Source organism: Prunus avium, chromosome 2, assembly GCF_965620075.1.
Source record: "Prunus avium chromosome 2, drPruAviu1.hap1.1, whole genome shotgun sequence".
Lineage (NCBI taxonomy): Eukaryota > Viridiplantae > Streptophyta > Magnoliopsida > Rosales > Rosaceae > Prunus > Prunus avium.
In genome coordinates this window covers 37,732,740-37,757,816 of record NC_142285.1, presented here as the reverse complement: position 1 = coordinate 37,757,816, position 25,077 = coordinate 37,732,740, and the positions used below count along the sequence as shown (strand labels likewise).

Sequence of the window (25,077 nt, the reverse complement as noted above, 5' to 3'; positions counted from 1 at the left end):
GAACTGATATATTGCTAACAGTAATTGAAAAATTAAACATTCTATGATCTAGCTTCACATATATGGGAGAAATAATGTATATGATCTCTCCAGCTATCTCACAATATAAGATGTTTATGTTGTAAGACCCGGAATTTGAACAAATTTCTTCTTTTTTGGTTCTAAAATGTGTGATCTAAATGTAGAGGCTCGGAATCCCCTGAATTCACATACCTAATTATATCGTGTTACGAAATGTGAGATTTTATTATCATAGATATTCTTCATGACTATATGACAAATTTTGCACCACTACTTCCGTAGTTGCTAGGCTTCTAACTCTACGTTAATTAATAATAATAATAATAATTTAGATTCTGAAAGGGTAAGGTTGGGGGCTTGGCATGGTGGAGATGCTAAGTGGTGAGCTTCTATCAGTCCTGTGGGCTATTTTTAGGTCCATCTTATCAGTAATAACTCCTGGCTCACAAATTTCCACGTTCACAAACAAATTCATGTTCATCTCATCCTTCATGTTCATCATCGTCATGAGCTTAATGGCTGTCGACATGCGGGGCCGGAGGCTGCATTTCTCTTGTACGCAAAGCAGACCCAACTTTAAGAACTCGATGGCTTCTTTTTCTGAAAAGTTTCCATCAACTTCAAGTCTAGAGTCCACCAGATCCACAAGCCTCTTGCTCTTGTACATTTCCCATGCCTGCATCCAATCCATGCCTCACTTACTTTATTTATTAATTCACATTTTAATTTATTAATTGCATTTATAATTAACATATCTTTATTATTAATTAGGTTAATTTTATCCAAATTTGGTTATGTTTTGTTGTTTTAGGTATCACGTACTTTTATTTTATATGTTAATGAGATGACAGATTAATGTGTATGCATGCTTGTGTATCACTTTCTTGTCGGAAAACCAAAGTTGATTACAAGTTCAATGTTGTCATGTACAGAGTTTTAAAATAATGGTTGGGGCCCTTGAGCTGTTGTTGTGAAGAGACTCAAGACTTTCATCCATTCAAAAATGGGTGAGGATTTAATCTTATTTAGTAATAAGAAAAACGAGATTTTTGTAGAAATGTTACCTAAATTTATACATCAGTTTCAATTTATCACTTTAAAAAAAAATTTAAGCAAAATGTCACATTAAGTTTTCAAAATCCATGATTTGTCACCTGACTTTAACATCATCTAATTTTCCATCCATTTTAAAGGATATTTTAGTCTTTTCAATATATAAACCCTCTATTTTATATAATTTAAATATAAAGCTATGTAAACCCTCTTTCTTGGAAAGACTAAAATATCCTTCAAAATGGATGGAAAATTGGATGATGTTAAAGTCAGGTGACAAATTATGAATTTTGAAAACTTAAGGTGACATTTTGCTTAAATTTTTCTTTAAGGTGACAAATTGAAACTGATGTATAAGTTCAGGTGACATTTCTACAAATATCCCTAAGAAAAACCCTCATTTTGTTTTTAACACAAGCAATACTCAGGAGGGTGGTGGATTCAAAGATATGAGTCAGTTGCATGAATAACTTATTTGAGCTATAAGTCCCTTACAAAAATTCTTATGATTTAATCAATCGATTATGAATACACCGTATATAAATGTTTAACGGTTTTAAATTGAAAAAGTCCAACTTATGTGCTGTATATATTGACTTTTTCTTTCTCAAACAAGCTTAAGATGTGATGGAATTTCACATATAATTAGAGTTAGACACCTACCTTTTGGACAAGATAATGTTCTCCAAGTTCTAGATCAAAGTCAACTGCAGATCTTCCACTGACTATTTGTAAAATCAACACTCCAAAACTGTATACGTCTGACTTTCGGGTTAGGTTTCCAGAAATGGCATATTCCGGAGCAAGATAGCCTCTGAATTAATGCATCAACAACAATATTCACCAATTAATAATATTAATAGCAATCAAATTAAACCATGCAAAATGAATCTATTGGGTTGGAGCCAAACTTGGCCATGTTTCACTTACAATGTTCCAGCCACTCGTGTACTGATGTGAGTAATGTTTTCTGGGAATAGTTTTGACAGTCCAAAGTCTGAGATTCTTGGATGAAAGTTCTTCTCCAAAAGTATGTTGCTGGCTTTGATATCTCTGTGCACAATGTGCGGTTTTACCTCCTCGTGAATGTAAGCAAGCCCCCTAGCAATTCCTAGACAAATTTCTCGCCGTACCCTCCAATTCAATTTTGACCTAATTTTCTCCTCACCTGCTTAATCAACAATAATCAAAGTGATCGATTACATATTTTTATTGGACTATCGTGTATTGATATGTAACAACTTTATCAGATTATTAATTTGGATCACACATTCAAATATAATCCTACTATAATCAAGCGCAGATTGATAGTCTGACAACATAACATGTCGGATTGTCTAATAAGAGAAGATTTCTTTGTTGTCATATATAAAGTGAAAACAATGTAGCTTATATCAATTTTTACCTAGCAACATGTGAGCGAGGCTGTTGTGCTCCATGTAATCATAAACAAGAATTCGACGGCGGCCTTCGATGCAGCCACCGCGCATCTTGACCAGGTTTTGATGGCAAATGTTGGAGAGTGATGCTAGCTCAGACATGAACTCCCTGTCTCCTTGCTTTGATTCAGCTGAAAGCACTTTCACAGCCACATCTACTCCGTCGTTAAGTCTTCCCTTATAAACAGATCCAAATCCACCTTCACCAATTTTATTGGAAGGATGGAAATCATTGGTGGCGACTTTCAATTCTTTGTACGTGAAGGCATGGACATTTTGAAGAAATTGTAGACCTAATTTAATGAGAAGATAGCCAAGACTTCCATATCAATACATGTACATTACAGGTAAGAAACCAAAAGTTGAAAACAGAAATAAGAAAGTGGAATTGGATTATGATTAGCTGATGATGAAAGTTAGAACAAGGTTTTTTTAAATTAAAAAAAATCTAAATTTTTACAGAAAATATACAAATTATATGCTCACCGTGTGTGTTATCATCGACGATTCCAGGTGAAGAGAAACATTTTGAGCAGGGAAAAGTGAACTTCATGATTTCTGGTTGCAGGAAAATTGAGCTGAAAATGTATGCTGTGTCCTTAACAAACTGGGTTTGATTTTAGCAAATTTGCAGACAAAATCACTTCTGAAGTTCCAAGTATTCGATTCGAAGGAAAGTTGCACTTATATATATAATTGTCTTACGAATCCAAATGAGAGGGAGAGAAGTGAGATTGTGTTTACATCAATAAAATAGTAGTCATTGACTGCTACAGATTGTTCTTTCTTCTTGGAATGGATCGTTGATGTCACCAAATAAACATTATTGAAAAAAAGAAAAGAATGATGTCCTAAAATTTGGAGCACTTAGATCTCTTTCCATGATATTATTGTTTACATAATTTAAGTTATAATTCCATAGAGATTGTGGGGCGGCTGCAGGGGGAGGGAGCGTTGGAATAAATAATGCCTACAATTAAAGTCTTTGAATTGTTTAACCAAAACCTTATGAAAGGACAGATTTTAGCCTCTTTGACTTGAAAAATAAGACAAATTAAATGGGGATTATGACTCTAATACTTTGTGTATGTGTGTGTGTGACTGCATACAGTCGAGTGAGTGTGTGAATAGGGTTAAGTGATTTCTCCATCTAGAAGGAAAAGCATTATTCTTATTAAATAAAAAAAATTAAGACAGCCCAAATGAGCCATGTTCACCCCATTAAAGTTAAATGATCACATGGTCTATTTTTATTATTATTTTATTTAAATCACATGGCTAGCAAACTAATCAACGGTCTTAACAAGTTTCTCTAATAAGGATTTTTGTTAACGATTAGTTAAGGAGTTCTAATATTAACCATCCATTAGATATGTTGACGGATTAAATAATTTTTTAATATGACATGCATACAATCAGATGGCTGCGATTAGAAGTCTTTAATAACCAACTCTTAACATAATTTTTTTAAATTTTTATACAAGCGATATTGAGGGAGAGGAGAATTAAACTTAAGACCTAGGGTGCATAGGTAAATACTGTTAACCATTTCAGCTACAAGCCACTTTCCTTAACATAAAATCTTTAATGAAATCAATCTCTATTATAAAATATGGGTAAACATAGACTCTCAACCAAAACCGAACATTTATATATAAAGTTTGCATACATTCTTATACAGAAAAGGTTTGGATTAATAAGATTGAAGAGATCGAACAATCCTTCTCATTGTTAATTGGCTAGCAAAACAAGGCAATATTACATACATAAGTTGTTCTTGATGTTCATTGGTAAATGGATGAATGGAACTTCAAACTACAAGTTAAAACATTTGGAACACTAGATAATTCAGACTTAGAAACTAACTCACCAAAATCCAAATAAGTAAAATAGACCGGCGTGGGTTTAGTTTATTGCTCATCAACATGTTCCACCACCATTAATCAAACAATATAAAAATAGTCAACTCACGAGCAATGCAATAATTGCCCCATTCAACAAATCAAGAATATATATAGAGTGAACGCACAATAAACAAGCAGGAAAACAGGGAACACGGGCGGAACTAGCAACAAGTCTACCATGGGCTCTAGCCCAAGTAGCCTTTAAAAAATATTTACAAATATTGTATGTATTTTAATGTGATTTAACTCTATAAAAGATTAGTAGTACATCCAAATATAGCCTAGTAACCCATTGTCCACTCAACTTGTAGGTTTATAATCATCTTATATTTAATTTTTTTGCTAACTTAAGAGCATTGGAGATGTCAAATAATATGTATCAAAATTGGATTTGATGGCTAATAACTTTAGTCAATGGAACTATGAACTAGCGTGGTTTATATGATTTATTTTTTGTTATTCGCTAGGGAGGGGGAGTATTATTGGGTTGCCTCAAGATTTACTCCTACATGAATTGAACTCGAGTGCACTTGGGGGGGAGGGGGAGAGTTTGGCCCACTTTTCCATTGTGTTGTCACCCCATGTGCATGGTTAATATGATTTAATGTATACTTTTGTTTCTAAAAAAACTATAGAAATTATAAGTAAAAAAAAAAGTTTAGCATTAGATTTTAAGCTAATAACTTTAGCTAGCCCACCTATTGAAAAATTTCTGATTCCGCCCTTGGGAAGAGTATTACAAAATATCGCACAATAATAATATCTGAATGTCTCCATAGAGAATTTCCATATATATATATATATATATATATGCATGCATGGTCAAGGTCCAAGCGAGTCCCCCAACTTTGATTTCAGACAAATTAACCAAGACTCAGTCAGATGGCAACTGAAATGTATATAGAACTAGCTTGATTATATCTCAATCGAATATTCTATTGATCTAATAAACCTTTGTACCACTTTTCTGCGCATGCAACTAAGAAATTAAATTTGTCTAGTCCAGGTCAAATTTTCCATAAAACATCATTTCGTGGAACCTGTTGCATATATTATATATAAATGCATGCATGAGAGCCGCCTTAGCTGATGCTCATATATGTATGAAGCCTTTTATTTTATGAGTAATTATAATGTGTTACTGAAATATAATTATATAATTTAATTTATTCACGTGTTATATATAATTCATCATAAAAGTAAAAAAAATTATATCATTTATCTATATTATAACACGTGAATTAATTATATCATGTGATCGTATTCCAGTATCACTTTATCCACGTAATGAAAATTAGTAACCCATTATGAATCAAGTTATTGGTCAAACTCCACAAATTTATTCCCTGTTGCGGAGCTGTCGATTCTTGAACTTACAAAATTATGTAATTATTGGTTGAATTAACCTTGAGAAGGAGATCATATAATTAATCTTGACCTTGTGAAGTTTGTGGCCGCCATCTCCTTTCTTCTTCTTCTTCTAAATGTATTAATTTAATTTTGTGGCAAAATGAGACACGAATGCCCGTTTTTGTACGTCATTTATAATACTACGGTAAAATATTGGATAGAATTTCCGTCAGCAATGATGATTATAACAAAACCAAGTTTTAGTTTATAGTGTTATAAGATGGATAAATTCACAATATTTATATGAATATTCACAATATTCCAATGTAGTTTCCAAGCTGCCGACAAAAATATATAAATAAATTGTAGTTTCCAAGCTTGGCATAGGGTTTCAGAAAGGGCCAGCAAACTTGATATGAGCTTTACTAATTCTAACTGCGGGATTGCTTCAGGCATTTGGACCTTTGTTTTTAACAAGCCCCCTTTCCCTTTGGAAAACTACATTGGAAATATGGCGAGATACATATATATGGGCAGATTAAGATTAATTTCTTTTGAAAGCATCCCCCAAATATATAATCCCGAATCTGCATCTAACTTCTTATAAAAGAAACAGACCATACAAAACTTGATTTTATATGTTCGATATATCACCTAATTGTTCGGATACCAACTAATTAGTATCTTTGTTAAGTTAGAACGATTGAGGAGTATTTTTGTTCACCACTTTAATTATATGTGTACCCTCACCACCCAATTCATGACTTGACATCTGTCCAAACCTATAGCCAAGCCATAGTTAACTATTTGTTTCTAAATCTTTTAAAGTATTTAAAATTAATAAAATATAAAAATAAAAAATAAAAAACTCTCTCCTTCTCTCTCCCTCTATCCCGAACCATCCCAACCTAGAGGCCCTATTTTCTATAGCCACCTCCCTCAACAACCCCAGCCACCATTCCCTCCCTCACCTTGTTCACCCTCAACAATTAGAAATATATATTAAATGGAAAAGGAAAAAAGACATGTTTGTCATAGTTTCTAATTCGTTGGTGGTTTTGCCATCGTCGTCTCTATTATGCAACAAGCCGAGAAACCCTAACCCTAGCGTCGTCGTTGGACACGGTGGCTTCTTGTTCGTCACCGTTGTCGCCTTTCCGGCTTCGGATGTGGACTCGGAGATAGAGCTAGAATTGTAAAGTTAAGGGGACCGAAGTATAAAATACAAGTATATAAAACACATAAGTATTCAATAATTACATGTTTAGAGCTAAATATTTCTAATTTAGTCATGTCTAATTTTTTTTAGTGGAAGTTTTAACTTAAATTATAAGTTGTTTGTTACAAATTCTATGTGTTATATATAATATAATAGAAGAGATATCAAAATATAGGGGGGGCTAGGGCCACTCGAGGCCTAGGGGTGGCTCCGCCACTGTGTGGAATATCCTTTAAATTTGAGATGTTGAAGTGTTTGGAATTTGTAGATTCTTGGTATCTTGAAACCATCCTTCCCCTCTCTCATTTCTCTGGAGGTCAGGAAGGGTGAGGTAGAGAAGGAGACATATACTTTTTTTCTTTGTTTTTAAATATTATTTGTTATTATTTTGTTTTATTTTTTAGTTTTAAATACTTTAAAATATTTAAAAACAAATAGTTAACCAGGGTTATAGGTATGGACATATGTCAAGTTATGAGTTGGGTGGTGAGAGTACACACATAGTTAAAGTGGTGAGCAAAAATACGCCTTGAAGATTGAGTTAAGGCATTCTTCTCTTGCTCTCCATAATTTTAGTGAAACTAAATATGTGGCTCATACATTTGAGTGACAAACTTATTCAAAAATAATAAAACAAAGCTGCTTCTTGTTAATTGGCATAACTCACGCATGTAATATTTGTTCATTTGTTATAAAAGAAGATGGAGGATTTAAAAATTAGAATATATTTCAACATTTTTTTTTTTGGTTATACAAGTGATATTGGAGAATTGAACCTATGATCTCAAGTGCACGAGTAAAAATTTATGTTTTGGTGAAAAAAAGGTTTAGGGGGAGGGGAGGCTACCTCATCCCAGGATAAAGGCATACCACCAAGGCCTCTTTGAGAACCTACAAAGGGGATCTTAGCTTCTTTTTTGATTTTTAGAGATTACCTACTAAGAGGGATTGTTAGCAGTAGGACTCGAATCTAGGCCTTGATAACGGAGAGAATGATTCTTACCAATTCAACGAATTCTCATTGGTCATGAGTAAATGCTTTTAATTAGTTAAGAAAATAGATTGAACTTTTATATGCGAACATTATAATAAGGGGACGGTCAATGTCATGTCGAAATCTAAACTAAAGAGAATCTCACATATTAATTTTTGCACAAAAATACTAATGAAGTACAGTCCAATCCTAATCATCTTTAAAATATAAAAGTAAAAGTAAAATAAAATGGCGACAGTCCAAAAATTATGATAAATGAAACAAAATAGTATTTACTGGGAGCGGATCTGCTGTCCTCAAATTGTGTGCCCCTCCATGTCTCTCCAATAATTTGTTGACATATGTCATTTAACTTAATACACGCGAGTCTTCTTCACCCTCCAATTTGGGGCCTCCTCTCCTCTTTCCCTTCCAACACCCAAACCAACCAAACCAACCGTGGTTTTTCTCTGGGACAAGCCCCCAACAAAGTGAACGCAATTGCCTTATGCAAAGGGGACCTTGCACTCAAAGATTGCCACACCTATTTCAACGGCTCTGTTTCCGTTCTCTTGCAATGCAGAATTGCACTAATCAGAAGGGAAGCAATCACAATTTGCGGTGTCGATGAAGATGAGCCTGTTAAGTTTGTGACGAGCGTTTTGGTTTGGCTTTTTTTTTTTTTTCCTAAAGAAAATTGCCAAATAAAAAAGTTGACACTCTGTTAATTGAGATGACATGTGTCAACAAATTATTGGGGGATATGAGGGACACACAATTTGGGGACAGCGGATCCGTTCCCGGTTTGCTCTGCACCCTTTGAAGTCTTGAACTCGAAAGGTAGGAGGACCAAGCAACCCGCGATATGCGGCCCAGGATTCCTCTAAAGTATGAATCTTGATTCTGGGCTCGACTGCTTCTGTCCGTATCGGGTTATGGTGGGTCCCGCATCCGTCTTTCCATTTCCAAGTTTCCATGGGCAGTCTTCGTCTCTCCTCAAACCTCCACCACCACCAACCATGGCCCATTCAATACCAACCCACCACAACGTATGCCTCTCTCTCTCTCTCTCTCTCTCTCTCTCTCTCTCTCTCTCTCTCTCATCTCTTCTATTTATAAAGCTATAAATAACCCAACAAGCTTCACACGTCTCAGCTGCTTCCTCTGATTCTGAGGTTCGCTTCTCACTTTTCTTATCCTTTATTTTCTTTTTGTTCTGTCCGCAAGTTTTATGCTTTTCAGTGTGGGATTTTGAAATATTTTATATGATTATGGATTAAGATTTGACATTTTGGTTGTTTCAAGTAATTTCAGCTGGTAGCTGTTGTAGTTTATCTTATGTTTCAGTCTATTAGCTAATTCTGTAGCATAGTGATGAAGTGCCAAAGTGAATATATTTATACTTGGTTGAGGAATTGAGTGAACCCATTTCCTCATTTAAAGCATAGTTAGTATCAGCATGTATCTTCTGTAGGCCCTGCACCTCAAAAGTTCCTGTTTTGTATTGTTCTATGGATTGCAGTGCAAAGTCTAGAACTAACCCATTACTAATTATAGTAAACAGATGTGGATGTCTTTATTGCAAAAATCCAATCGTAGTTAATATATATTACACATAACACACATGGACTGAAGTGGTAATGCTATTGCGTACTTAAGGGTGGTGATTTATGTAGTCATGCTGGAATGACCACATTAGTAAATTCATATAGGTGTATAGAAAGAGACTTAAATACCATATTGCTTTGCATGGCATATTGAACTGTAGGTGGCACATCTAACTGTGTACATTTCTGTGCTGCAGAAGCTCTGTTTTGGGCGCTTGTGTACAACTTTTGACAATCTCTATCCTAAGTAACAAAAATGAATTTCACTTTGTGTTCGTCTTCTTCTGAGCTCAGATATCCTTTTGTTGAGGGGCTACCATGCACAAACAAGAATATGCTAGAGTCTGAACTTTTTGTGAAAGTTGATAATTTCAATAACAAGGACAAAAATCGAGCATCTAATCATGATGCTAGAAAGCTGGTGATGTCTAGCAATTTGATGCCTCAGCCTTTAAAAGGATCCTATGTGGGAAAGAAACACCTGCAGGAACCTGGTCAGAAGCTGGAATTTGTGAGGACATTGTTGATTGACAACTATGACAGCTACACATACAACATATACCAGGAGCTGTCTGTCATTAATGGGTGTACGCTTTTCTCTTCCTCCCCCTCTATCTCCTCCATGTATGCCACTCATTATTTCCCAGGGCTATAATGTTTTCTTCGTCTATAACCTGCTAAGGAATAATAAAATGTAATGTCTGCATACTGAAGTGTTGGCTGATTATCCCCTGGTGAAGTACACTTAAAAGTATTAAAGCATGTGAGTCATGCTACCAATATAGCCATAAAGACAACTGGACATTGCTTCTTATATGGGAAAATTTCTGCCTTGGCTAGATAAAGTGGTATATTTCTTCATGAAACCATATTGATAGATAAATAGGGCTGGGCCATAAGAGAGCAATAGAGTTGACTGACGGTTTATACAGATGTGTTTTATTGAAAATTTAATTTTGACTTGGTTCTGACATTTCAGCTTCTGATTGTGCCAGTGCCTCCTGTGGTGGTTCGAAATGATGAATTGACATGGAAAGACATCTGCTATTACTTGTATGAAGAAAATGCATTTGATAATGTTGTTATATCACCTGGACCTGGTTCCCCAACATGCCCAGCGGACATAGGTGAGAGGGAGAAAAATAAATTTATCTTTTCTATTCTAGTTCCATCCTTATCGTCACGATATACAGCAGAAAGAAGTATTGACTAGAAGTAGAGTTATGATATTTAAGCCACCATCTTCTTTTTGCATTACTTGTTACTTCTAATTGTATCTTGGCCAAAAATAGATTCATGAAGTCTTATTTAGATAGCCTTTATTCTGCAGAGCTAATTAGATAGGCTTCACTCTCAAGAGTTTTCAACCTTTTGGATTATGTACAAGCACACACATTTTGTTCTCCTCTTGAGTGATTTACTCTGGTATACTTATAGATGACTTCCATTGCATTCTGTTGCCGTTTTTGAATGAAGTTTTAATTGGAAAAAAAATCAGCTCTCTAGACTAGTGTTTGCAGCTCTTTTTTGCCCTCTGCTTTAGGTGTTAAGTTTATTTTGATAATTTCATTTGGAAACTATTTGAATCTGTCAGGAATATGTCTTCAGGTGCTGCTTGACTGCTGGGATATCCCTATTTTGGGTGTTTGTCTTGGACATCAGGTATTTTGCTTTATACTTTTTTTCCCTTCTGATGTAGCCTAGATGCTTAAGTTAAAATTCCTAGTTACATTCATAATGATATTTTTATGGAGAATTACAGGCTACCCTTAAAATGGTATCTACAGGCAGTGATTTTGACACATTGTTCTAAGAATCTTATATACAAAGTTTCATGCCAAAAAGAGGAATATACGTACTACATACGTGAATACACACACGCACAATATGCTTAATATAAATAAATACATGTATTTATTTGGCTTGTTCTGGTGCAGCATGTAGACAGTTGTATTTATAGATTTATATCTGCATATATGAATCTTTGCATTATGTAGTGTATTTCACGTAAATAGCATGTAATCTTGGCCTTAATAAGAAGGTGATATCAGAATGTGCAGCCTCTCTCATCAAGAATGATAGTTCTCTTAATGTGACTTGGTTTTCACCCTTCTCCTGGATGACTTTGATGAAACAGGCTTTAGCTTATGTGCACGGTTCTAAAGTTGTCCACGCATCTGAACCAGTCCATGGACGGTTGAGGTATAGTTGTATATTATAACAAGATTTGGTTTTCATGGGTGTTTATTTTCTCTCCTAATTTTATAATTATTAATGTGAGATATGCTTTACAATTAAAAAGATTTTGGATTGAAGCTTTGCTATTGTGATTGTTTGGTTTCCCCATAAGTTCTCCTTCTATTAACTTTGTACTCTCCTTTTTTCCTCAATACAGCGAAATTGAGCACAATGGGTGCAGACTTTTCAATGACATCCCTTCTGGCCACAACTCAGGATTCAAGGTCAGTCTTCTCTTAAAGTTTGAAGTTGAAATTAATGCTTGTAACAAAAGAATAATAAGAAACTTAGTTGTCTTATACTGAAATCTCTTTGGTTTATTGCAACCTTTGTAATTCGTTTTACCATACCATGGAAAGGTTATCCTTGGAAGATGTCAAATATATCAAGGAATCTCTATGACACTGATCAGTTTCTCTGATTTTTCATATCTTGCTAAAGTTACTCACATCCTAGAAAAAATAAAAATAAAGAACATTGCCAGTGTCTAGTTCACTTTCAGTTTGCTTCTAAACAATAGGCGATCGAGAATTCTGACTTTTCATGTAGATGATTCTATTCTGTATATTATGACAGTAAAAACTTTACTTGTTGGATGAAAATGTGATGGTAATTAACTTGTAAAGGGGCAATAATTTTTAAACTTTATTAAGATTATAATTTTCATGCGAACTTGAGATTGCAACCATTTACTTGAATAATGATTAATATTATCTAAGTCACATACTTGCTAGATCTGATCTTTTTATGTAGAACCGAAGTCAGTCATTCTTGAAATTTCAAATATTATATCTACACTTGCCACAAAAAAGAAAAAGAAAAAATTTAAAATTACAGAAGGTCAAAGATGATTTCTTGGAACTTTAATGTTTTAATTTGGTTTTGCAGCAAGTGCATGCTGCAGCTACCATGGACCTTTAGGGTGATTCTGATAGTTATTCTTAACTATGGACTATACCTAATTGCAGGTGGTGCGGTACCATTCGCTTGTTGTAGATGTTGAATCACTTCCAGATGAACTCATTCCTATAGCATGGACTTCCTCCGTGGATGCACTTTCTTTTCTTGAAACCCACAAGTCTGATGTTCCCTCAGAGTTTGCTGCTGGATCTTTTTCAACAAAATTGAAAAATGGAAGTTATTCTCCGTTCAGCCATTCTGGCAAACTGCAGAGCGAAAAGGTTCTCATGGGCATTATGCATTCTACAAGGCCTCATTATGGTTTGCAGGTGTGTTGCATGTTCATTGCATTTGTGATTGTTGGGCTCTGGTTTTCGGTGCAATACCCTTTTGACTTTATGTGTTAAGCCTTACAGTTCCATCCAGAGAGTATTGCAACCTGTCATGGAAGGCAGATATTCAAGAATTTTAGAGAGATCACAGAGGAGTACTGGCGGAGTTCGAGGGCATCCTTCCTCCAAGAACGGAATTTTGATTATACAGGTAAACTGGGGCTCTTTTCTAGAATTACTTGTTTATCCTTCTTCTTCCTTGTGGTTCTATATATTTTACAACTATTATAATTTTCTTAGAATAAACTGCCTCTAATTTCAACTGACCAATAAACCTCTTTTAGCATGCGTGCAGATTCCCCATGTTAGTCGACTGTTCACAGAAGTTCCTAGACATAGGCAACTGGTAAATAATGCAGATGGTCAACTATATAGGAAGGCTTTTAGAAGTAACTTATTAAAGAACAGTGAAGGTAATAGAAGTTGTTCTGGTATGGTCGATATGGTTAACCTTTTGCATCCAAGCAATGGTGTTAAATATCTGAAGCTCAAATGGAAGAGATTTAAGAACTTGGCTGGTCAGGTTGGTGGAGCCAAAAATATATTTTGTGAACTTTATGGACATCATAAAGCTGAAAACACCTTTTGGTTGGACAGTTCATCAATAGAAAAGGTTTGTTGATTGTTCAGTGATTTCTCTTTCCAATTAAACAACTCAATATTACTTCTTATACTTTCTTGTGTGGCGTTGGATTTTACATTTTAATTGCCATGCATATGCCCATCTTAAGATTGATAATTTTTCCCCATCTCGTTTTATAAGTTGTTTGGTAAGTTTCACTTGCTTCTGATTGCTAGTTACAACTCTTAGCATGAGTTTTCCTTCTCTCATAGTTCTTGGTGAAGGTTTTAGTTGAAACATTTGGCATTATCATAGTCTTTACTTTTATGGTGCTTATTTTCTTTGTTTTCTTGAATGTTCAGAGAAGAGCACGCTTTTCATTTATGGGAGGAAAAGGTGGAACTCTTTGGAAGCAATTGACCTTTAAATTGTCTGATAGAAGGTTTGAGTGAACACTGATTTGGGAAAATTTTAGCATCAAATTTGTAGTTTTGTATGAATATTTGTTTAACCGAGGCTTCAAGTTTGAACATATAAGTATCATCACATAACTACCTTGTTATTCATAATGTTTTCATATAAAACTAATCATAATTTTTTTTAGAATAAAGCTTTTATGAGTATTTCTAAGTTATATATACTGTGTTTTTCAGTGATATGACTTTGAAAGGCAGAGGTTTTCTATCTGTTGAGGATGCTCAAGGCTCTACCAAAAGCACATTTTTGGAAGAAGGTTTTCTTGACTTTTTGAAAAAGGTATTAGTGAAATTACAGGTTGTGTTGTAATCTTCTTGTGTGTGCGGATGATAGCTTCTCAAATGCCCTTATCTCCTTTTATTTCTGTTCTTGATATATTTGGGCTTCTATGTTTTTACATGTGTTATACTTAATATAGAGATCATCTCAATGGCCATAAACTTTCTTCTGTTCATTTGGAAATAATTTTGTTTGTGATTATGTTACTATGTTCAGTATCCAAGCTTGAAGTAATATTTGCTGCTTGATCTGTGTTTCAGGAGCTCCTGTCATTTTGCTATGATGAAAAGGATTATGAAGGACTTCCATTTGACTTTCATGGTGGATATATTGGCTACATGGGGTATGCAGTTAAGTTTATTTGAATGTAACATTCTTGGACAATCTTTTCCTTCTTATCCACTACTCCTCAGTGTATGGATTGAGTCTTGTTAATTTAGCTTGTGGAAAATCAGTTTCTCAGAAAGTTGGTCTCTTGTAAAAGCATGATTGGTGCCGTCAAACTCTACCAATGTTTCATCAAGGCATAGAGCATGGATCATTCCCTAAAGAAGTTTTATACTCTGTCAAAAAAAAATTAAAAAAAAGTTGGAGCTCATGCTTCAGTAGTAAAGGACTGTCATCTCCCAATATGGGATACTTGACCCTGAAGATAATGAAGGACTGTCATCCCAATATGGATTGATTGACTCCGAAGATAATCAGTTGAATAGTAGACATCTCTTTACTTTTTAGCTATCCTGATTCCTGATTGCTGTTCCGTCATAAGAATTCATCATCTCTCTCCCTTCGGTTCCTGCTTTTTCATATTTATATGCTTGGATTGAATGTCTGTCACTAGCCAAAAATAGTTCTTCTTCTTATATGTGTCTTAAGTTAGCTGAGCATTCACTGATTTCATGTAATGCAGATATAGCCTTAAAGTTGAATGTGGAGCATTATCTAATCGCCACAAATCCGGGACTCCAGATGCTTGCTTTTTCTTTGCTGATAATCTTGTAGTTATTGATCACTGCTCCAACGATGTTTATGTACTGTCTATAGATGAAGGATGCACAAGTAAGACACCATGGTTGGATGATACAGAACAGAAGCTTCTCAGCTTAAAAACTTCTGCTACTACGGAGGGAGAGGAGCCAAATTTACAGGCTTTAACATCTTCACAATGTCAAGCAAGTTTCCTTGCTGATAAATCAAGGGAGGAGTATATAAAAGATGTTGACAAGTGTATGGAATACATTAAAGATGGTGAAAGCTATGAATTATGTCTCACGACTCAGATGAGAAAAAGAATCGGGGAAATGGACTCATTGGGACTTTACCTTCACCTTAGAGAGAAAAACCCAGCACCATATGCTGCCTGGCTTAATTTTGCAAAGGAAAACCTATGCATCTGCTGTTCTTCACCAGAGCGGTTTCTACGGTTGGATAGAAATGGTATACTGGAAGCAAAGCCCATTAAGGGTACTGTAGCTCGTGGTGCAACACTGGAGGAAGATGAACAACACAAACTACAGCTACAATACAGGTAAAATGAATCTCTTCTCTTTTTTTACAGGAGATTAAAACCACGTTACTATAAATGACAATTTGGTCAAGTGAAAGAGCTGTTATCAGGATCTTAGTTTTCTTGTATTGGCTAAATTTATTCTGACTTTGAGCACTCTGCCATCTCTCTACAGTGAAAAGGATCAAGCTGAAAATCTGATGATTGTTGATCTTCTAAGAAACGACCTTGGTCGTGTGTGTGAGCCTGGCTCTGTTCATGTGCCCCATCTTATGGATGTGGAATCATATGCTACTGTCCATACTATGGTGAGCACAATTCGTGGGAAGAAGCGGTCGGATGTAACTGCAGTTGACTGCGTGAGAGCCGCATTTCCAGGTGGTTCAATGACAGGTGCACCGAAACTGAGATCAATGGAACTTCTTGATTCAATTGAAAACAGTTCACGGGGAATTTACTCCGGCTCCATTGGGTTCTTCTCATACAACCAGACATTTGATCTGAATATAGTTATTAGAACTGTTGTTATACACGAGGGTGAAGCTTCAATAGGAGCAGGAGGAGCCATTATTGCTTTATCAAATCCTGAAGATGAGTATGACGAAATGGTTTTGAAAACACAGGCTCCAGCAAAAGCTGTCATGGAGTTTCTGTAGGAAGGGATTGACATATTTTGCACTCTATTTTCACATTTTTTTCCCCTGTTATGATTGTTTGTAGTGTCAAAGAAGAAACTCATACAGGCCCTGTGGAAAACGGCAGGCAATATATAGCTTTGGTTTTAGTTACCATTGAATTCATGATTCATTTGTGAAAACAATAAAAGGATGCTTCTTAATTATAATCTCATTCCAATTTGACTTGTTGGCAGACTGTCTGTATGCAACTCCATGGCAAAGTCAAACATAATAGAGGAATGTCTGATTAGCCTAACCACCCCTCACATTTCACCCTGACCACCACCACCTACCTTGTCAACCAGCACAGGTACCAGACAAAAGAAGATAAATAATGAAGCAAAAAATATAAAAATAAATAAATAGAAAAGACAAAAGGCCTCTGAGATTTGAGTAATGAGTATTTTGTGTCAATCTTTATAATCATGTGACTAGTTTTAGTTTATATATTATTCAAGGAACGCTTAGATCAGTCCTTCAAACACGAGTAGGTGATTCTCAATCATTGATGCATGGGGAGCTCTCAGCGATCAATGCTTAGCAATCATCCACATGGGTGGTCCCGAAAAATTGAGTTGAGTTAATAAAGAATACGCGTACAAGGCAGCACACCCCATGTTTTTCATGATTTTCACTCAAAACACGACGAGACCCTGATGGTCAATCCATAGAAATGCCACTCTTCAATTAGGCAGCACACTCCATGTGTCAATCAACTGCTTCAAAATTTACTTGATAGATGCTTTTAAATATTTTGACTCTATAGTTCTGTATATATTTGTTAAAATAACTTGAACACATCACCTTATTTTATTTCTAAAAAATTTTGAGCAGGACAATTCCCAACTACAATGCATCAACAATAAAGAACCGTCAACTCAACAAATACACGACTGTGTTTTAGCAAAATCCATTTAATTTACTTCTAGCCCCTTATGTGCCAATTGGGATTTTTTTATTTAAATTTTTTATCTTTAAATATTAGTAATTCAATTTAAGTTCCAAAAAAGAGAAATGAGTTGTAATTGTGTCCTAAGAAAACAGAACCCATAATCTTATTTTATTTTTTATTTTAAGTATTTTGGTATTTGAATGTTTTACGATTATCTTCCTTTCTCATTTGTATCTCCCAGTCTCCTACCCGCACCACACTTGTACGATTGGCTATAAGTAGCAAGCCACCAAACAAAGAAAAATAAATAAATTGAAAGCTCGAAGGTGTGGTGGTGGCAGTGGTGGGTAGGTGAAGGGAGTTGGTGGGTTCTAACTTCTATTGCATCTAAATTCGACCACCTGATTCTTTACTCAAACCAAATCCAAAGCACCCACTTTTTTTCTATAGTTTCTTCAAAGCTTCCATCTTTTTCTTCTCTCTTCTTCCTGGGTGTTGTGGTTGGTGGGCTGAGGCTCAGTGAGTTCAATTGAGATGGCTTCGTCTCTCTCATCCAAACCATTTCTCGGAGCTTCAAGGACCGATGGGCTTTCTGGGTTGTGCTCTATCTCCTCGGATCTTCGAAATCTATCGTCCCCCTCAGTACAGTTTTTGATCCGCCCTCGTACTCTCAGGAAGCTCCGTAAGTCTCTCTCTCTCTGATTGTTCAATTCATTTGCTTTTGCTTCTAATACAAATCACTGTACAAGTTCCATATTTCTGCATATGTTCAATTGCTTAAAATTGTTTAGCTACATCATTGAAGGCTGTAAATGCTGTGTGTTAAGTGGTCAAGTCTACTCTTTGCTTCCTCTGTCCAATGTGTGAGAAGTTTGTTATGTGCAATGTAGCTCTTGAATTAATTGTCTGCTTAAGGTTATAAATCCCTATACTTTCCAGTGAATTTCTTTTATGCAATAAGCATGGTTCATTCTTTTAAAAGATTATTTAGTCATTGGGATTGCGGCGACTTTAAGTAGCTTCTGCAAGCACTACCCTATTTGTAAAAACTTTGTTTTTGGTCAAAAGTTGTAAAAACTAAGTACCCCTGTTATCACTCAGTCCAATTGATAACGGGATTAGAAGAAAAAATTAGTACTTTTCTAATGCAAGTTTTAAAATAACATGGGAGTTTATATAATGTAAGGGATTGTAGTAAGCTAGGACTTCCAATTCTGAAATTTTTTGATGTTGAATTTCAGAGGTGCAGGCAGCCGGCAATACTTACGGAAATTTCTTTCGTGTAACAACTTTTGGAGAATCACATGGTGGTGGTGTTGGTTGTGTAATCGATGGATGTCCTCCTAGGATGCCCCTCTCTGAAGCTGATTTGCAGGGCGACCTGGACAGAAGGTATTTGATACAGGGCTTGCCCTTGTCATGCTCATTTTAAAGTTTTTCGGGGAGCTGGAAGACTCTCCTAACTTGCATTGTTGAATTTGTAACGATTGATATTTCCCATTTCATGTTCAATTGAATCTAATTTTACTAGTACGCTTTCATGTTCAATTGAATGTTATTTTACTACTATGTTTTCATGTTCATGTTCATCTTAAAGTCTCTGAGGTATTTTGATCCAGGCTCATTGTATGCTGACACAGTTAGTTTCCTTGGATATATAGACTGTTTATATTGTTGATATTAGTACAATGTGTTCCCTGTGATAATCACGGAAAGCTTCCTTTATTATTGTTGGTTTCTGATTTGTTTTGATGCGAACTTTTCATGGGTTGTCAGGAGGCCAGGTCAAAGTCGGATTACTACTCCTAGGAAGGAAACTGACACATGCCGAATACTTTCTGGAGTTCATGAAGGTTAGATCTTTTTGGAATTTTTGTTCAATGTGCTTTTTTCAGGGTTCCTTTTGTAGTTTCCTCTTCAGCTAGGAAATTACTTCTCAACACATTTGTGTGCACTCTAAATGATTTTATAATTAACTGCAGGAGTGACTACTGGGACCCCAATTCTTGTGCTTGTACCCAATACTGATCAGAGAGGACGTGTAAGTATCTAGTGCTAGAGGGAATATATGAAGAGGAAAGAAAATGGAAGGGCTAAAAAACTGATATTTCTTTGCAATGTGTTTTTTTTTTCTTGTGATTTTTACTGATTCGTCATTTATAGGAGAATTTAAATTGACAATCACATTTATGTTTTTTACAAGTCAATCACTTGTTCAGTGGAGCATTGTTATACTGAAGATATTGTTTATCGTGCATAGAAAGTTTTCCAATAATTATGTTGGTGGTTTTTAGGATTATGACGAAATGTCAATAGCTTATAGGCCTTCACATGCAGATCGAACTTATGACCTGAAGTATGGTGTCAGATCAGTGCAGGTACCATCTTTAAGCTTAATAATTAAAGGTTCACAATTACTTGTTTGGAATTGCAGATATGTAGATCTTAACCTAGTTTGTTATTGAAGGGTGGTGGTAGATCTTCAGCTAGAGAAACAATAGGAAGAGTTGCTGCAGGGGCTGTTGCCAAGAAAATCCTTAAGGCCTTCTCAGGAACTGAGGTGTGTGTGGTGTGTGTGTACTTCTGTTTGTAGGTGTGTGCGTGCGTGTTTTGGTGCGAGGTGGGGAAACTTTCTCCCCGGGATTTTGTTTCTTAAACATGATGCTGACACATTTGCTAATGCATATAACTTTCCCCCATGATCCTGAGACTCTAGTTTGTTTAATCATTGTGTTGCTGCTTATTTATTGAAGTTGATTTACCTTGAAGAACTGTGAATTTATCAGGCTAAGAGAAGTTTTAATTTGACTATTAAATTCAAAATTGAGAGGTAGTCTTAACTTGCTATTACTTGTTATTGAGAAACTTATGATTTTGAGGATGCTTCTTTCATAAAATTTTGCTCTCTTTGACATCTAAGGACACAAGACTAGTGTCCACCCATGTTGAACACGCTTTGGACGCCTAGGAAAATATATATATTAATTTGCCTATAAATCAAGATCTTAGGATTTTTTTTTTCTAGAAAATGAATCGCGACTATTATTTTCATAATTTTCTGTGGCAATATGCTTCTTTTACAAGTAAAGATATGCTCAAGAATATCAAGAATAGATGACATTTCTAAATAAATAAATAAAAATACACATGTATTGGCATGTCCACATGTCTAGATTTTTGGAAGTGGACTTGCCGTACGCACCATGTCTGTGACAGTACATGACATTAATGTCTGTGTCCTCAAATCATAGTGAATAAGTAATTGGAATTTGGAGCTATTTATGTTAATTGAAAAAGTTTCAGAACATCTCTGGCCAATCTTGCCATTCATAATCTCATAAGATACAGCCTGTACATATAATATTATCTGCACTTATTTCTTTTTCTTTTCATAATTTCTAAACCTTTTCCCTTATGTTTGTAACATCTACAGGTTCTTGCTTATGTTTCACAAGTTCATAAGGTTGTGCTTCCAGAGGAGTCAGTTAATCATTATACATTGGCACTTGATCAGGTGGGATTATGGATATTAATTTAAATTTTTGTATAATAAGCACTGCACAATGCATGTCAGCTACAAGGAACAACATTCAATATGCAGACTAAATATCTGAATGATTTAGGACTCTTGAGTACCTAATTTTGTAGCATAATTTCTGAGACAATGATACTGTTCTTACTCTCCAATTATATGTTTTATCTGTGGTTGTCACATCCAGTAACATTTCATGAGTTATTATTGGCTACAATAGTACCACACCCAAATGTGAAACGAAAATTACCCTCTTCATAAATATGGTTTTCCTAATTGGTTTTTGACCTGTAACTGGCCATACAAAGCTCTACATTCCCCTTAGTACCTGATGGAACAGTAAGAAAACTCAATAATTCAATGGAGTTGTTACTTGAGGTTTCAAGTTCTCGGAGAATCTTAGATGTAAATTGGTTTTATAAATTTCAAAGGAACCCAAGTATTTCCATGTAGCTTACTCTTTTTCAATTTTACACATTCAATCTTCTCAATCATATGGATTTTTGAAGTACTTTTTGACACAGAATTTAACTTTTATTATTCATAAAAAATTGACTTAATCAGTGGTGCCCGCCCGTATGATGCTCCTCCTTTTTTGGCCATTCTACATGCTCATTAACTGTACTATTATTTTTATTGAAATATTGTCAGGTGGAGAGTAACATTGTTAGGTGCCCAGACGCTGAATATGCAGAGAAGATGATTGCTGCCATTGATGCTGTTAGGGTGAAAGGGGAATCCATTGGTGGTGTTGTCACGTGCATCGTTAGGAACTGCCCACCTGTAAAATCTCTCTCTCTCTCTCTCTCTCTCTCTCTCTCTCTCTCTCTCTCTCTCTCTCTCTCTCTCTCTCTCTCTGTGTTATGGAGTATTGACAATGCAGTTGTATCTCAGGGGCTTGGTTCACCAGTCTTTGACAAACTTGAAGCTGAATTTGCTAAAGCTGTTTTGTCATTACCTGCAACAAAGGGTTTTGAATTTGGAAGTGGATTTGCAGGTTAAGATTCACAAACTTATGATACTTTTGGTGACTAGAGAATGATTGCTAGAAATCTTATGGTCATTGTTTTTCTTTTTCCTCCCACTATATTTTCAGTAAGATCTTACTGTTCACAAATACCTGGCAGGTACCTTTTTAACCGGGAGTGAACACAACGATGAATTCTATTTGGATGAACAAGGAAAAATCAGGACAAAAACAAATCGCTCTGGTGGGACACAGGTATTTATTCTAGATTTCAATTTGTTACTTCTAAATGTAGAATAAGTTGGTAAATATTTTTCTTGAGCATGTCTGGTACACTGAGATTGTATTTGCTGGCAATTAGGGAGGAATATCCAATGGGGAAATCATAAACATGAGAATAGCTTTCAAGCCCACAGCTACTATTTCAGTAAGTCTAACATCGACCAACCTCTCTCTCTCTCTCCCTCCTCTCTCTCATAACTATGACACTGGAATACTAGTCCACTATTTTCAGCTGGCACTGCTCACTTCATGAGTCATTTTCTGTTACTAATGTGTGATAAATCATGTTTTGGCCCATTAGAGAAATAATTTTAAAGGACTATTGATTCCCCTGGCCACATGTCCATTATCAAGGACTTGTCTTGTTTTATTCCTATTGTGTATATGCTCAGTAATTTAGAAAGTATACAACTTTAGGTACAAGCATATTTAGCATATCATCTTATATAGATGTTCAAAAGCTATATGCTTATAGCTTAAAGCAGATTCCTCTAAAAAGCTTGGTCATCAATGGTTGGATAAAACAAACTAAACTTTAATTTGCCATGGCAACCAAACATTGTGCTAGATAGGTGACTAAACAATTGCATCTAGGCATGCTATTTCACATTTGAAAAAAAGAAGTAACTCAATTTTTTTTTCTTAAGAAGGAAAAAAAAACACACCAAAAACCGAAAGAACCCGACAGTAAAGAATATTATTTACCTTTAGCAAGGATTTGGAAACAGGTAAAATTTGACCTATGGTAGGGAGAATAGCTTTCAGGCCAACAGCTACTATTTCAGTAAGTCTAACATAGACCCACCTCTCTCTCTCTCTCTCTCTCTCTCTCTATCTATCTCTAAACTGTGACACTGGAGTACTAGTCCGCTATTTTCAGCTGGCACTGCTCACTTCTTGATTCATTTTCTGTTACTAATGTGTGATAAATCATGTTTTGGGCCATTAGAGTACTAATTTTAATGGACTATTGATTCCCCTGGCCACATGTTCATCATCTATATTATAGCTCGGTTTTATTCCTATTGTGTATATGCTCAGTAATTTTGAAAGTATTCAACTTTAGGTGCAAAGCTAGTTAACAACTTGTGCTTGACTTAGATGATAAAATTAGCTCTTCTGTTTTTACTTGCAATTTTGGGCTTATAGGACTTTTGAATACAAGTTTAATGTGGTTTTTTCTTTTGCACATTTAGCATATCATCTTATTCTCATTATTTAAAGCAATTTTATGGCAACCATCTGTATCTCATGCTTTTTGTGCCACTAATATTGCTTAGAATATTCTCCTTTTACCCTTAAATTTTAGGGTTTTCAATTAAATAAAAAAGGGATAGTTATGTCCAAAGCAAACTCTTGGCAGTTATCCTGTTAATGCTATCTTGGTTTAGTCAAGAGGATAATTTTGAGCCAAATTCAGGTCATTCTTTTATGTATGTAATTTTGTGAAAAAAATTTGTAATTAACTGACAAAACTGTCATGGTTTTGGGATATTTGTGCAGAAGAAGCAGAATACAGTGACTAGAGATAAAAATGAGATAGAACTTATAGCTCGAGGTCGCCATGATCCTTGTGTTGTTCCTCGAGGTATGTCTGAATGATATGTATACTGTCATAAAGCAATCCTTTTCTAATTTTAACTGCCTGCATCATAGCGATTTTGGAACCTGTTTTTTCTTTTATGCTATTAGATTATAATTGGTTAATAAAAAACGGGACAAGTCCTTGATAAATGTGATTTTGGTCTTGAATGGTCTTACAAGTTTTGTTTGGTGGAATGGTGCAGCGGTGCCGATGGTGGAAGCTACGATAGCCCTTGCGCTTGTGGACCAACTAATGGCACATTATGCACAGTGTCATATGTTTCCTATCAATCCCGAGCTACAAGAACCTCTGCGCGTAACAGAAGTTGAAGCAGCTGAGGAAGCTGCTCTGCACAGTTGAAAGTTGACAAACTTTCTGTATCATTCAGTGTAATTCATTATCATAAAACGTGCTGTGTGGGAGTCCAAGAAGGCATTCTTTTCTTTTCCTGTTTGAGTTGTGACTAATATAGAGGATGTGTTGACATTGGTTTACCATTGTGGTGAGACACTAGAATATATGTTGTCAACCACTTTCTTTTTTGCCCAAGATGAGCTAACTTCAACTATTCTATTTGTATCAATAATTTTAAGCCAATAAATGTTACAAATATTTGTTTTGTTTATGGTTGTGAATAATTAGTTGCTTTGTTTCGTTTGAGAATTTCCAAGATTTTGAAATTGAATCAAGACTTGTTCATTCCAAATGAAAGTGCGGCTCCTAAACTTCCAAGATTCACAAGACATTGAGATTTGTTTTTAACCCACATATTCATTCTTTGGATTGTGTTAACAGTATAAAGGAAGAAGAATTGAGGCTGAAGGAAGAAGATGAATATTGAAGAACTCATGAAATAAGAGAGAATTTCCTTTTTTAGATTTTCAATCGTATGAACAATTACAGCGACATAGTGTTTTATATCAGATGTTTAGCCGATGACTAATGCTTAACAAACTAACTAATTACAGCCGTAAACTAACTAATTACAGCCGTGACATGCGAACCACATGTGCCAACATTAACAAACTCTTAGCTAACTTTTACTGTTATCAGATTGAATCAGCCATATTATATATATCACATACCAAAGCTGATATTCTTATTTTATTTAATGATACCATCTTCACCTCCTACTTTTTCTTGCTGTTTACTTGGTTCACCCTTTAGTAATACTAGCCTCTCTGCATGCGCTTCCGCGCCTGCGAGAGGCTTTTTTAAAAA

At 35.3% G+C, this 25,077-nt stretch overlaps 3 protein-coding genes across 7 annotated transcripts; 2 read left to right on the top strand and 1 right to left on the bottom strand.

The window, feature by feature from the left end:
- Positions 1-349: 349 nt before the first annotated feature.
- Positions 350-3,066, bottom strand: LOC110767604 (putative serine/threonine-protein kinase). Its single transcript, XM_088248685.1, has 5 exons — positions 3,000-3,066; positions 2,480-2,806; positions 2,005-2,245; positions 1,738-1,888; positions 350-697 (listed from the first exon to the last, which is right to left on the bottom strand). Exons 1-5 carry the CDS (start codon positions 3,064-3,066, stop codon positions 350-352), a joined length of 1,134 nt encoding a protein of 377 aa, XP_088104811.1.
- A 5,330-nt stretch (positions 3,067-8,396) lies between these two features.
- EMB1997 (para-aminobenzoate (PABA) synthase family protein) lies at positions 8,397-16,765 on the top strand. 5 transcript variants are annotated; one of them, XM_021971588.2, is made up of 14 exons: positions 8,397-9,008; positions 9,861-10,153; positions 10,562-10,693; positions 11,161-11,228; positions 11,704-11,768; positions 11,962-12,028; positions 12,773-13,033; positions 13,113-13,247; positions 13,392-13,709; positions 14,021-14,100; positions 14,312-14,414; positions 14,675-14,757; positions 15,325-15,942; positions 16,097-16,765. In XM_021971588.2, exons 1-14 carry the CDS (start codon positions 8,935-8,937, stop codon positions 16,575-16,577), a joined length of 2,778 nt encoding a protein of 925 aa, XP_021827280.2. In that variant the 5' UTR covers positions 8,397-8,934; the 3' UTR covers positions 16,578-16,765. The 5 variants fall into 5 exon arrangements, with proteins under 5 accessions (XP_021827280.2, XP_021827274.2, XP_021827284.2 ...); XM_021971582.2 differs by having other exon boundaries at positions 8,399-9,008; positions 13,121-13,247; positions 13,381-13,709; XM_021971592.2 differs by having other exon boundaries at positions 8,399-9,134; positions 9,764-10,153; positions 13,121-13,247; positions 13,381-13,709.
- A 978-nt stretch (positions 16,766-17,743) lies between these two features.
- EMB1144 (chorismate synthase, putative / 5-enolpyruvylshikimate-3-phosphate phospholyase) lies at positions 17,744-24,481 on the top strand. Its single transcript, XM_021971140.2, has 13 exons — positions 17,744-18,172; positions 18,732-18,882; positions 19,267-19,343; positions 19,473-19,531; positions 19,785-19,868; positions 19,958-20,050; positions 20,924-21,004; positions 21,674-21,805; positions 21,917-22,019; positions 22,150-22,244; positions 22,351-22,416; positions 23,775-23,859; positions 24,059-24,481. Exons 1-13 carry the CDS (start codon positions 18,025-18,027, stop codon positions 24,214-24,216), a joined length of 1,332 nt encoding a protein of 443 aa, XP_021826832.1. The 5' UTR covers positions 17,744-18,024; the 3' UTR covers positions 24,217-24,481.
- Positions 24,482-25,077: the final 596 nt, after the last annotated feature.